Below are 13,563 nucleotides of genomic sequence, written 5' to 3'. Positions count from 1 at the left end.
TTGGATGGCCACAGCATCAAAATATAGCACCACAGAACAGAATGTGAAATGTGAAATTATTAGACATTTGCAGTTCTCATCATGGTTCTTAAGGGGAGTAGAATTCATTCACAGAAACAGTGCATGACATGAATTATTGCCAGTGCAACTGCAATGATTCCACATTAGTTTTGAGTAAAATCTAAATTACTGAACATAAATTGGAAATGAATCATTATTTCTAGAACAAATATGCCAGTCTATATCTGATGCTGCAAACCTGACAAATCACACAAATGCTATTTTCCGATGTCAGACGTCAGACATGATGGGGAAACTTCCAGTATCATTCAGTATCATTCAGTCCCACAAAAACACAGTTCAGCAACTCAGGGTACAACAGCCTCCATACAAATCAGAATATTAATTTGAGAATGCTGGAGGCCCTGTGGCAGGGGTGACCAACTATGGTCCTGGAGATTTACTGCCTGCACTTTAGTTCCAATGTGCCTGGCTCCAAAATTCCCATGCTGCTAAAGGCCTTGGTTAACTGGCTCAGGTGTTCGGTTAGGGCCAGAACGACACGCCGCACGCTGGCAGACTGGCACCACTGATCCAGTGGCACGTGTAAATATAATGTTTGGTCCTCATTCTTCTTCCACTCTCAAGAACATTAAGCAGTGTCACTGAATTTTAGGTACCTGAAATTCTGCATACCAAAATCTAAAAGAATTTCTCAGCCGAGGTTTAAAACTACTTCAATTCTCTCAGTAATCACTGAACAACTGTTCAATTTAAACACCTCTGGGGGGGGGGGGGGGGGGGGGGGGAAATCATGTCCATATGAATTTTTTGGGGTTCAGCTCCTCCCCAGCAACAGAAGTTGGCAGGAACCTAAACTTAACTTTGAACTCAAAGTTACTTTCAAGTTTGTGAGAGTGCACGCACCCACCTGTGGTTGATGCACTGCCGTAGACAGCTGCTGGCCTTGCTGTTGGGGGTTCATACTGACAGGAGCTCGGTCCCTTAGAGCCCTGTCAGGGAGAGAAACACACCAATAAATCACACGAGCGAACACGCACTTCTCATCATTCGAGTCCTCGCGCCCTGATCGAGGTAAGCCGGGGGATCTGGTAATAGAATTACCAGCGAGCAGCGCCCTGGCAGTCGCCTGCTGCCAAGGAAACGGCTGGCTGGCGTCACCTTGTCGTGGAACTCCATCCAGCGAGAAGGCGACACCTATTGTGATAATGAGACCTGCCGAAGACAGTTGCCAAGCCAAGGAGCAGAAAGCATTCGGTTTTAAGATTAAAACTCCAGTGCCAACATCTTGATCTCCACAGCTGAACAAATACTCCCAGACAAGCTAAGCCCAAAACTGAAATTAGGTTGCGTGTTTTGAATGACCACAGAATGATGTTCACAGTCACATAAATACAAATAAACTCCCAAAAAGCAACACTGCCCTGAGCATCACATTATAATTTTAAGTATTGTAACTTTTTGATGAACATGTAGTATTAGTCTGAATCTTATAAAAAAGCCAAGGGAAAAACCCTGTTGATTGCTGTTTAGATATGAAAAAGAGTTTAGATATGAGAAATAAGTTAAATACATACACCTATGAAAACAAACCTTTGATTCCAATCAGAACCCTTATCATCTTTCATGACACCACAACAATCAAACTGACCAGTCGCAGTCCTTAAAAAATAAATACTGCTTTCACAACAATATATAAATTAATTGAAGCAAATAGATACAAACATATTAAGTTGGAGAGGGTTAGACATCATTGCAAAAATGAATAAATTGGCTACGGTTGGTGACAGATAGCAAATACAAAAGACAGCGGCGCGTCCGCGAGCTGCTGGGGATGGGCCTATATACATGGCAGCCATCAAAAAATTTTAATGATTCGTCGCTTGTCACAGGGCCGCGGCGCTCGGCACGGGGGAGCTCGGCGTCCCGCCGCAGCGAGGGGAGAAGGAGAGGAAGGAGTCCGCCTTTTCATAAAAAGGCCATTTACATGTCGCTCACCTCAAAGAGCACACGCCTCCGCCCTGGCGTCAAGAGCGTGGCGATCGTGGAGCCGGAGCCAATTAAAATACTTCATGCAGAAGAACAGAGGGGGGGTGGGGGTGGGACAGGGGGCTGAGTTGTCACCATGGCAAAGTGAAACCAGGCTGATTCTGGTGAAGGTTAATGACGCTAATTAAGTAGCGAGCTCAGGCCTCGGCTTTGAGTGGCAGCTTTGGGAAGTCAGGTTTTCTTCACCAGTGTTTACTGTTTGCATTTCTCCCGCTTCCTTTGTGCTACTTTGGGGCTTAAGGATTCAACAAATTGGAGAGTACGACTTGTGCCGAGGATGGCTAATGGTGGCACAAATTTGCTTGTCTGTACATAATCTGCATTTGAGAAGTAAGGGTTTGTATCAATATAATAATGGAGGCCACGACAACCAAGAATAACAGATGTGTGTTTCGGAAGTTCAGGACAAATACTAGTTTTCAATTGAGTGCACTAGTCTAACAAATATAGACTACCACAGTTTTTCTGCACAGCTTCAACAGAAACAATTCAGATATTTAAAAGGGAGACATTTAAAGAATGAAAGACCAGCCAATACTGTACCTGTGAAAAAATCTCAGTCTAATGTCTTCTATATTGTTCTACACAATAAACAGACCTCTAATTTCTCTCTTATTTATACAGCTTCTGTACTTACAATGCACGCATCATTAATGAACAGCTTTAAGATTTATCGATTCACTTGTTTTATCAGTGAGCCTCCACACGTACTCGGTGAGCTGCCAGAATCGCTGCCTTCAGTGGCAGTTAGCTCAGCGTTCCTGTGGTTCAGACTGAACCTGGCACTAGTGGTTCTTTTCCTGATGTAGCACGTGTCACAACACACACACGCACACACACACGCACGCACAACACTGAATCGAAGTAGCCAGATTACATCACCAAGCTGGTGCAGAAACAGACATTAGAAGAGCTCACTGCCTCACAAATGTAAGCAGTTAAATGCAGGGGAAAAAAAAGAGGCTTTGTTCAGGAGAGGAATGAGCCAACTCCAGCAGGAGCGCACGCTTTATCGAACCAAAGTCCGCTACCTACTGCTAGCATTGCTTAGCATAATGAGACTGGTTTAACTGGAAAATGGTGTAAGGGCTACGGCTCTCCTTTCATCCTCATTGCTTTTTGCTGCATTATTCATTTATCAGAGCAGGAGGATTAAAAACACGACTCAAGGAACAGGAGAAAGCCACGTAAACAAGGTGGCCAGACTTAGCAGTCCCAGTGAGAGCCTTGCATGCTGGAGTGCATATAAGGGGGAAGAAAGTCAGTTTGAGCACAGCGCTGACACTTTTTAGGCCTGCTTCTTTTCTTGCACTGTGTGTCACTGCACAAACACAGGGAAACATTTCCACACACTTCCTCTAAAAGTCAAAGAAAGAATCCTGAACCGAGTGATGGCTCGCTCTGATAAAACATCTCTAACGGCTGAGGAGAAAGGAGCAATCCAACAAAAGCAGGGCTTGGGAAGATCTGTGCTAATCAAAGGCAGCTCAGGGGCTTCGGAATTCAGTGGAAGTGGTGTCCCTGATTACACGGAAAAGAGAAACCTTTTCCCTCTTCTCCATGAAAGCACAGCCGGACCCATCTGACAGCTCTGCAGTCTTTGACTGGAGAGGGGCTAATGATGGGAGGGTCAGAGACGAAGAACAGAAACACATCTGGTCATTATTTTACTTTAGGTACAGCAGATTGTCTGTATATATCTATATATCAGCTCTACATATCAGCACCTGAATCAGATGTTTGTCACCTCCAGGTGGGCTAGTGGAAGGTAGCCTTACTCTACTCTAGTTTAAAAATAAAAAAGTTTGAAATTGTGCTCCTGAAAAAAAAAAAAAGACCAGGATTTGTATATTTCTACATCTCAGTTCTATATATTAGCACCTCAGTCAGATGTTTATCAACCCCAAGGCGACTAGCACAAGAAAATTCTTGGTTCAGCCTTGGCCTTTACCAGTCACATGCAAACCCCTTTTCTCTGCAGCAGTTCCTTCAGTCCCTTCCTGCTGTCACCTGCTTTACTCAGGCTGCAGGGTGGCTACATTACAGCTAGACTCACTGAGCTGACCTCCAAACTCCACTTCCTGTACACATGCAAAGCTGCAGAATGACGATGACTCCAACTGTTCCAAACGAAAAAAGGGGGATTTTTTTTCCTACACATCTTAAGTGGTCTTCCATTATTAACAGGGTATTATCAAGCACAGTTGCGAAAGTTAGCAGATGTCAAGGGTACCGCTTAAAAAAAAACAAAAAACACAAGTCAAGCAAAGGACTGTAATGGTCTGGGGACCAATGCAATACTGGAATTAGGCTGAAGCATATGGTGATCTGAATGAGATGTTTAAATAACTGTTATATATCTGCTAGTGGTACATTAAACATGCAGAGCAAAACACAGTACTTAAATAATTTTTTCACCATACAATTCAACATTGCGCAAACTGTCTTTTGACGCTGCCTGAGGAAGCACGTTCCTCGGCTCCACGTCTATGTGCTTCCATGAGCAAAGGGGGCCTTGGGACAGCCCAGGCCAGCTATCTATATTCCTGTTCATTAGCTATTTATAGACCTCCTTTGCATTTTTCACTTTCAGATTTTATAGGGTAATGATTATTTTCAAGCGGAGGTAAACAGCACGGGACGGGCCGCGGCCGATTTATCCCTGCACACAAAGTAGCTCACGGGCTCGTGCCTTCACGCCCCTTTCACCGTCGCCTTTCGCGGCTCATCCCCAAAGGGCCGGTACCCTCCTCCGTTTCCCAAGCTCCCACCTCCGCCCGTGCTTTAAGAATAATGGACACGCGCCCCGCTCCCGCGGCCCCTGCCTGTGTGTGCCCGATTCAGATCCACCTCTCGAGACCGGATCGCGCATCTTTCACGGCGCAGGGAGCTGAAGTGTGTGCAGCTGTGGAGCTCCTCCTCTGGCTCAAAAGGGCCGGGGCCGGGCGAGCTGGCAGCGGCGAAAAGCCGTGGCCGTCCCACTGTCTCCCCCATTGTCGTGCTCGTCTCAAGGGTCAGAGTAATGAAGCCCGATTGATCCGAGGCTTTTGTTGGCCTGCTGTCAAGCCTGCAGGTGCTTTACAGTAAAGGGACTGAGTGGGACTAGTTAATTACGCTGGAGGGGAGAACATCTCTTGTTACCGTTTGATGTGCAGGACGTGAATGCGGTGGGGAGAACGTTCGATGCAAATACTCCATTAGAGACTGTCTAACTAGTCGGTTTGTTATAATGACCAATTTAAATAACAGACATCTTACATAAACACTGAAATGTATTTAAGCCTTAAAAGAAAAATCGATGCGGCAGTGCCTGTAGATTTGCAATAGGACAGGCTTGAAAAATCCTGACATGATGAGCTCAATGTGCAGAAGGGTAAATACACCAAGTCCAAGCATATAATATCACGGAGCACAGGGATGTGTCAAATATTTCACAAGATGACACATAAAAGTTATTTGTTAGTGCCAAAGTTAACCAGCTGGTCGAGCGAGGGAAAGGCTTAGCAACAATGAAACATTACATTTGGCTCAAGACAAGGTCACGCAATAAAGAAGACAAGGTGGTAATATGTGTTTTGCTCCAAAACAGGAAAAGCAATAAATTATTCTATTCTGTAATGTGTTGTACTCCTACTGCAGTTAAGAAAATCAAATACGCATTGACACTGATTCCCAGCTACACATTTGATTTCAGATCTTAAATCATGGATACCATCATGTGACATCCGTACATGTACAAGAAATAGAAGTTATAATTACACCAGAATATTGCATAGTGATCTCTTCCCTTCTTTGTAAATGTTCCAACCTTGTATAAAGGATAGTGTACACTGCTGGCTACGCGTATGACCCACTTTGTTTTTGTACATATCTAATGTGACCTAATGAGGACCTTTCTTTTGGTTACCAATGTCATAAGACTACTAAATTATCCTGTTAACCTTTGACCACAATAGATTGTGACAATTCCCAGCACAGGGCTAAAACCATGTTATTCGTGGCCAGAGGGTCAGCCCAATAGCTGCAATCATGCTAATCTGAGCCTACAGTCTTATAGATCATCCTGGCTCTAGACAGTTTCTCTGCTTTTTTGGTTGGGGGCGGGGTATCTGGAGAGAAGAAAAAGCTTGACAAATACCACACCAATCTGCCAATCACTGACACGCACAATCCCTCATTACTTACTGTGTAACTTTGTACCTATCAAGACAAAACACCAGCTGTTGCTTATAGCCTGTTTCTCACAATTATTCATGATGCAACAATCTCAAACATATCACTCAACAACGGAGCTTTCAGAACAGAGTTTAGATAAAAAGAAACTTGGGTAAACAGGCATTCTCTATGGATGCCTCTCTGTGGACTTACCATTTCAGATGCTTTAAAAAAAATATTCTAACCTAGCTTCTTTTTTCTTTACAGCTGAAAATGATAAGTAACCTCTTATTATTTGCAGCTCAAACATGCTCAACCAGTTTTCCAGCCACAGATTAAGCTTACAAAATTACGCTGTCACTTGAGACAGTCCACGGACAATCCTGCATACTTCAAGGTCTCAACAAAAAAGAGGATCATTAAAAGGAATGCCATCCTATTCTGAAATCCCCTTTGCAAAAATCACTCAGGGTCCTATTGTCACAGCCTACAGCTCTGGCTTACAGATCAGCCGCAAAGGAGGATAGCATTTAGTGCTGTTCGCTCCGAGGGCCTGTTTATTTTTCGCGTAGCCTGTTCCCCTGCCGTCCCTTGATCGGGCTGGCCCTGGGGGCCTGTCTCTCCTCAGCTCCCTTGCCCCTTCAGGGACACCCCCCCTTTAACTCCGGACAGCGTGCCATGTTCCTAACCCTTGCTTGGCTGCCGCACAGACTCACCGAGCCCCTTCTCTCACCACCCAGACATGCCCACAGCCGCGACCATCTCCTCCCGCACACCTCCGGCGGTCGCCTGCCTCTTTAGCCCACATGCACAGCATGACTTAAGGGTCTCTCTTTTCCTTGAAGGCTTTACGAGACACCAATATACTACCCTTCCCATGGAAAGAAATGTGTACAGGGTTGTATAGTTTTAACAAAAATGTGAACTTTTTTTATGCGATGCTTTACCCATGATTAATAATTGGACTTGAAATCATGTACTGCAGAATTATCTATGTCAGATTGCCTGAGCATCCAACAGGACATGATACTCCACTGACTTTCAGAGCTGACAAGTCCACATTTATTAGCTGCTTAAAGTTTTGAATTTTAAGACAGGCTTCTTAGCTGTTTAAAGAAATAAGGACTTTGAAATCAGGAGAAAAAAGAAGACAACATTAATATTGTTGAAGTATTCATATACTCAACACATGATCATAGCATAGTAAATGTGTGCTTAAAACAGGTTTACTCCAAATTTTCTTGGCAGGGCAGTCAGTGCATTTTTTTGTTTTTTCTGTTGTTGCATTCACAAAAAGGCACACTAAAACCTTTGAAAATATTGAATTTTAACAAGTAGCATTGATATAATAATTCAGTAAATATTAAATATTTAATATTGGTGAAACAAATGCAATAATCACATAGCTCTAGCTAATTTCGGGCTGCAACTGCTGAAATCCCAGAGTTAGGCAGCTTGTTTTATCCCTCCACATTACGTACAGTGTTGTACAGATTCCTTGTCATCCAGCCATGCCATGCCCTCGGCTCTCCTGGTCTCTCCTGGTCTCTCCTTCCACACCAGCTGTGTCATTCCCATAACTCACTCCTGTCACCTAATGATCTTGAGAAAACTAGGTGGATCTAACGCTATATGATAGAACTCAAAAGCAAAAATTTGTCGCCACCCAAGAGCCACATGGGACAGTGATGGTCACATTTCACAGAGCATCATTTTCAGCTATTACCAAACTTTAGGTCTATGACAAACCTAGGGTCCCCTACATAACATGAAAGCACAAAAACTGTGCACCACTGACAATACTTCACAGAAGCATTGCAATTAGCCTAGTCATCACACACTTTTAAATTCTATAAAATATAACAAAAGGCCAGTACATTTCTTTCACAGAAATATTGTTATAGGTATCAACGTATCGGACAAAAAAGGTAACTTTAATACACTTCCATAAAATACTTTGAGCCCACTACTATTGTAAATTGCGTGGGTGGATTTGGATTTTATCTAAGAGATGTCACTGAAACATATATTTAATATGGAAAAATGCAAATGTATAGGAATGTGGCAAACAAACATGTATGGGTCCAACACAACATGCTAAATTACAACAATCCAGTCAAAAAACTCTCTCTATGTTCAATTTTAATAAAGGAGAACATAGGTTACAATCAGTGTACTCAGATGCAGCTCTTCAGATTACAATCATTTAGGTGGGCTTGACCAAGCACATTTGCATTGGTAAAGACCAATATGACTATGCAACTTTCCTTGCATAGTCAGCAATGGTTTTCCAGATATTGCACTACAAGAACAAGATACTGATCACTGATCATTGTAGCAGCAATAATCAGTAGTGAAGAACAATCAAAAACTCAAAATCAAAAGCCAGAGGTAATAACCAGCACCTTAAAAAATCCTCTGAAATACTGAGTCAACAAAACGAAAGGTACTTGGTTTTTCACCAGTAGCTGTAGACTGCAACATTAAAATATCAATGTTAATGAGATGCCCTGGGATTTTTTTTCTGGCCAATTCAAACACGAAAAATCATGACTTCCAGCGGCTCTGCACACAGTTTGACCCACAGACCCACAGACACTAACATGACAGACTCACTGTTCAAAGAAACTGGCCTCCTTTCATCTCCGGCTTTTTTTAATAGCCACACTGGCCCATGCCATCTGCTTTATTCTAATACGAGGGCTTAGAGATGCACATTTTTTTGAGGCTTCACAAGCACGATAAACAGTCTTTACAACGCTAACCACCCCCACCCCAGTTTACAGCACGCAATACGTTATGCTGTAAAATGTTCACTGTTAAACTGTCAGCGGCGCTGGCCACCCGCCTGGTCGTCACAGTATGGTGGCACCGGGCCTACGCTTCTGCCCCCTCCACCTCCTGCCTCTGCCTACTCTCTGTCAGCCCAGAGCAGCCCCACTCCGCCAGACCTTCCAGAGAACCTCTGCTACCAGGCCGCCTTCCATGCCCGGCTTCAGACGTCTGTAAAATATTTTTATTTGCTGCCCCACAACCACGCTGGCAAAGGTCTCGGAGTCACAGCTTGGCATGACTTCTGAAAAAAGAAAAAGTATAATTAAAAAAAGAAGACTTTTAAAACAGGAGGCATTCTGACTGCTTCCTGCATCTTTCTAACAGGATGTTTTTCTCCCCCAGTGATACAGTGCAGAGGGCAGCACCCCATGCTGGGAGAGTCCAGGATCAGGGGTACCACTGAACCTCGTTCCAGGCTGGCAGCAGAGAGCCCTGGTGCCGGACAACCGGCAGAAATCTTGATGAGTGCTACTATGCCAAGCTGGCATACCCGGCTATCTGTAATCCATGTGGTAGGCCATATTTAGACAGACAGCTTTTCCAAACACGCAGCCACCTCCCTCTGCTCGACTCCATCCCATGTGAAATATTACGACTGTGTTGCAGTGAGGACATATCAAATGCCAATCGCATTCCATATGGAGAAGCACAGATTCTTTTCAAATAGCATAGATTCATTCTGATTAAGTCTCATTTTATGACAAATGCCTGCTGCCATTGCCTGGGTTCCTGGGTTTACAGAGCCATACACATTGTGTAATTACTCCATGAAAGAGATTTGATGTCCTGGGGGATCTGTATGGAAATCAAAGGCAATGCAAGAAAAACAGGACTGCTGACAAATCTCACCACACATTTTTTTGCCTTTGAATTTGCTTTAACCCATTCCTCCCTTCAGAATATAACTACATACCCTTTATGTTATTCAGTGTATTTACTGAATAATTCACAGTATTTTAAAAATACTATATAGCAATGCCAAAGTATTCAGTTTTAAAAAGTGATTAGTATGGGATGGTGTGGAATTATGAAATTTCTCTCTAAACATAATTTTTTCAGCTGAGGTGTTCTTCTACAGGAAAGTCACATAGTTTCAAGTATTTAAATTTCTCCAAAAATTTGATGACCCAGTTTAGCAACATTACACTTACTGAAACAGGAAAGAAACATTAGATCATTCCTGTCACAAAATAGGCCTAGCTGTATTTCAGCCAAGATCCCACCTTTACCGTATTCATATAGTCTGCGTAAATGAAGTCCAGTCAGTAATACTAGCTCTTCTGAAATTGCCAGCAACACCTTGGAATGGTGGTACTTGGTACTATATGCTGATGGGGTGACTAGTTACTATGGCACTTGTGATTAGCTCTAGCTCAAGCCTATGACACCTCATACTTTAAAACTGTCATTCTCATTCCCTGTATCTTTTGCTAATATTTAGAACTTGTCATTTATTGTCTCTTTTGAACACCAGGACTACAATAAATATTTTGGAGTAATGCTGTGGAGTGAGATTTTTCCCACTGAATACAAAATGCCAAGGCCCATTTAAATAAGGTGTCTGACCGGATTTTTTAACCATAAAGGTTTGAATCACTAAATATTACCAGACAAATTTGAAGGTAAAATCATGATTTTAAAACACTTCATTAACAGAACATTTATTAAAGTCTATTTTTTTTTAAATAATTGTGATGTTTTAACCCATATTTTCACAAAATGACTGTTTTTCTTTTTGTAGTCATGTATCGCATAATCTTGCCGATATCTTTTAAGCACTAGGACTTACCTCTCCCCTGCAGCCTCTCAGTGGACTTAAACACAGTCTAATGGTCAATCGTTTAAGCTTTGAAACCCCCCAATAAGTTCCTTTATCAAAAACAGGAAATTCACAGCGCAGTCATACATATAGTTGTGGCACCAAAATGTTTTACGTTGCAACATGCATTCCATCTTATCATTCTATTCAATATACACATAACTATACTGAGTTTTTGCTATTTTCAAAAAGGAGACTGAGGTTCCGATTATGGGCCCAATTGTACTATGTTTAAACCCAGTGAGAAGCTTCAAAGAAGCAATATGTTTCTTGGTACTAAAACTATCCGCACTATATCCGTACTATAAGCAATTAAAAGTTGTGGAAGCAACAATTTTAACAAATGAGCTGGTTGAAATATTGCAGACATATATTTTAAATCTTACAAGTCCTCAATTCCAGCATGTCACTGCAAGATTCTAAGTATTATTTTGGCTGCCTCTGATTTTCATAATGGTATAACAGTTAAGTCTCACCTCTCCAAAGCAGCTTAACCAGCTATGGCATCAGTTCTGCAAGTGCAGAGTTGGATTTTAATTGCTGGCACCTGATCTATGCCCAGAAGTCTACAAGAGTACAACTATCCCTTCTGTCGCTGGGTGAGAGGGCTGGCATGGTTTTGTAATTCATAAGGATGTAGCGATTTGTAACCGCAGCACAGTTTAACAGCACGTGTTCATTCAGTTCCAGGTAGCTGTAATGGGATATGGGATAGGCTGACTATAGTTACTGAGAGTTTAAGGGTACATGTTGACACGTACGTTCAGTTTAGCCACAAACACGCTTTATTTCACCGGTCTGATATTAAATTTACCGGTTGGTCAGATAATTATGCACAACTCGCTCAAACATTTTTTAGTTAGTGAGCTAGCACGAAAGCCACTAATCAACATGATGTTCGGATGATCCAAGCTATCTTACATTACAGCAAGTCATGAAAACGAGCAAGGTGATTAGACTGCGTGTACAGTCTAGCGTTATTTATCACACTGCTGCAACACTGATAAAAATGAACTTGCAGCGTTAAGCAAACATACTTGAGCCCAATGTTGAGATACTTTTATACTGAGTGCCAGAACAAAGCATTTGATTGGAAATGCTTTATTTTTGATGCAGGGTTAAAGCCAGAATAGTTTAGCTAACCATGGTGGGCTCGTTGCTCTGCGGTTACCAAGCTAACCCTAGATAGTGAACTATATAATGGGGCTTCGCTACCCAGCTAATTTAAATCGGAGTTATATTGCTTGGTGTTAAGTTTATCTAACGTATTTATTACTGCATAATAATAAGGCAGCATGTCATTCGTCTACAGATTAAAATTACGTCGCAAAATAATCTTAAAGATGCATTCCTGTCAGAAAAGTTGACAACCTGTAACGTTACTCCGCAGTCTACTACTAGATACCTGCAATATTAACAAGTTATAACGTGTTAGCACGCTAGCAGGATTGTCAACTGCGCCTCTGCCATGGAGTTGCATTAAAGGCTCAGCAAACTATTAGAAGACGTGTGTGACACTGCTGTGATTACGATGTTTCGCGCTGACAGATCAAGACAGCGAATAGTTATTTTACGAGTCACGACTTTGTTAAGATGACAAAAAAAGATTTGAAATAGTGCACTCAGCATTGCTTTTAACTGATTTAAAATAATGTTTTTACACTGAGATTTACCTACGTTAACAGGTTGTGTCTAATACGTTAACTTCTAAACCTACATCAACCAACATAGCTAGCAAAAGCTAACAACGCTTCAGTGCTAGCTAGCATGCGAAAAGTTTAGCTAGCCAGTTAGCTAACCAAGCTAGCTAAGAATTTCAGATGAACTTTACATGAGTAACTTTAGTTAACTACCCTCATATCTAACTAGGTAAGTCACTTTTGGCTCAACAATTATAGCCAGTCACCTCACTAACATTGAATAAAACCGTCCTCTTAATTAGTATAAACCCGAATTAATTTTTGGAATGAACTTGTGAATATCGAGCTAACTGTTGACATGTCACTAGTTAGCGTTAGCGTTAGCGTTAGCTAGCTAACGTTCCCTGTGCTAAATCCTTACCAGGAAGTGCCAGCCTAGCTTCCACACACTCAACTGGAGCTCGGGGTGATGGCGTCTGCTTTGTCGGTCCAACTGTCGAGCTTCAGTTTAGCTGACGAGCTGCTGTGTGACTGTGTAACACTCGGATTATGACGGGTAGTCCGAGCCTGCAAGCTGCTACAACATGTGTGTCCGCAGCCCGATGTTCTAGCTCGCCATTCCTGCCCTGTAAAACACACATCCCAGCATGCCCAATGGAAAGGGGCGGGGCACACACGCAGAAGGCGACAAAATGAAAACTCAGGCAAAGCGGGCTAACGATACAAAGGTAGGATACAGACAGCAAGCTGGAGGGGTGAGAAAGAGGAGTTGTAGTCTAGTAACTAACCTCTAGACTGTGTTCAGATTAAATGAATACCAAGTTATTCATAGTCCTCTGTTGCTAGGCCAAACTTCTATTTTTCTTTTAAAAATGTGTTAATATTTTTCATACTTTTTCTTTATATATTTCATTTCCTTTAGACGACTTGTTTGGTTGCTTTAAAAGCAATGCTATATTATTATTATTATTATTATTATTATTATTATTATTATTATTATTATTATTATTATTTATAACAATAATTATTATTGATAATAATAAG

At 42.1% G+C, this 13,563-nt stretch overlaps 1 protein-coding gene across 1 annotated transcript in view; it reads right to left on the bottom strand.

The window, feature by feature from the left end:
* The window catches only part of nek7 (NIMA-related kinase 7), a 48,399-nt gene extending 35,223 nt beyond the window's left edge, over positions 1–13,176 (bottom strand). Inside the window, exons 1-2 of the mRNA XM_027028862.3 lie at positions 12,941–13,176; positions 932–1,013 (exon numbers count right to left, since the gene is read on the bottom strand). Coding sequence (XP_026884663.1) covers positions 932–985 — 54 coding nt within the window. The 5' untranslated portion in view covers positions 986–1,013; positions 12,941–13,176. The remainder of the gene's footprint in view (positions 1–931; positions 1,014–12,940) is intronic.
* Positions 13,177–13,563: the final 387 nt, after the last annotated feature.

The sequence above is a fragment of the Electrophorus electricus genome, chromosome 26, assembly GCF_041902795.1.
Source record: "Electrophorus electricus isolate QZ-2024a chromosome 26, ASM4190279v1, whole genome shotgun sequence".
NCBI lineage: Eukaryota > Metazoa > Chordata > Actinopteri > Gymnotiformes > Gymnotidae > Electrophorus > Electrophorus electricus.
The sequence above is the reverse complement of the archived record's forward strand: the minus strand, read 5'-3'. Positions and strand labels throughout refer to the sequence as shown.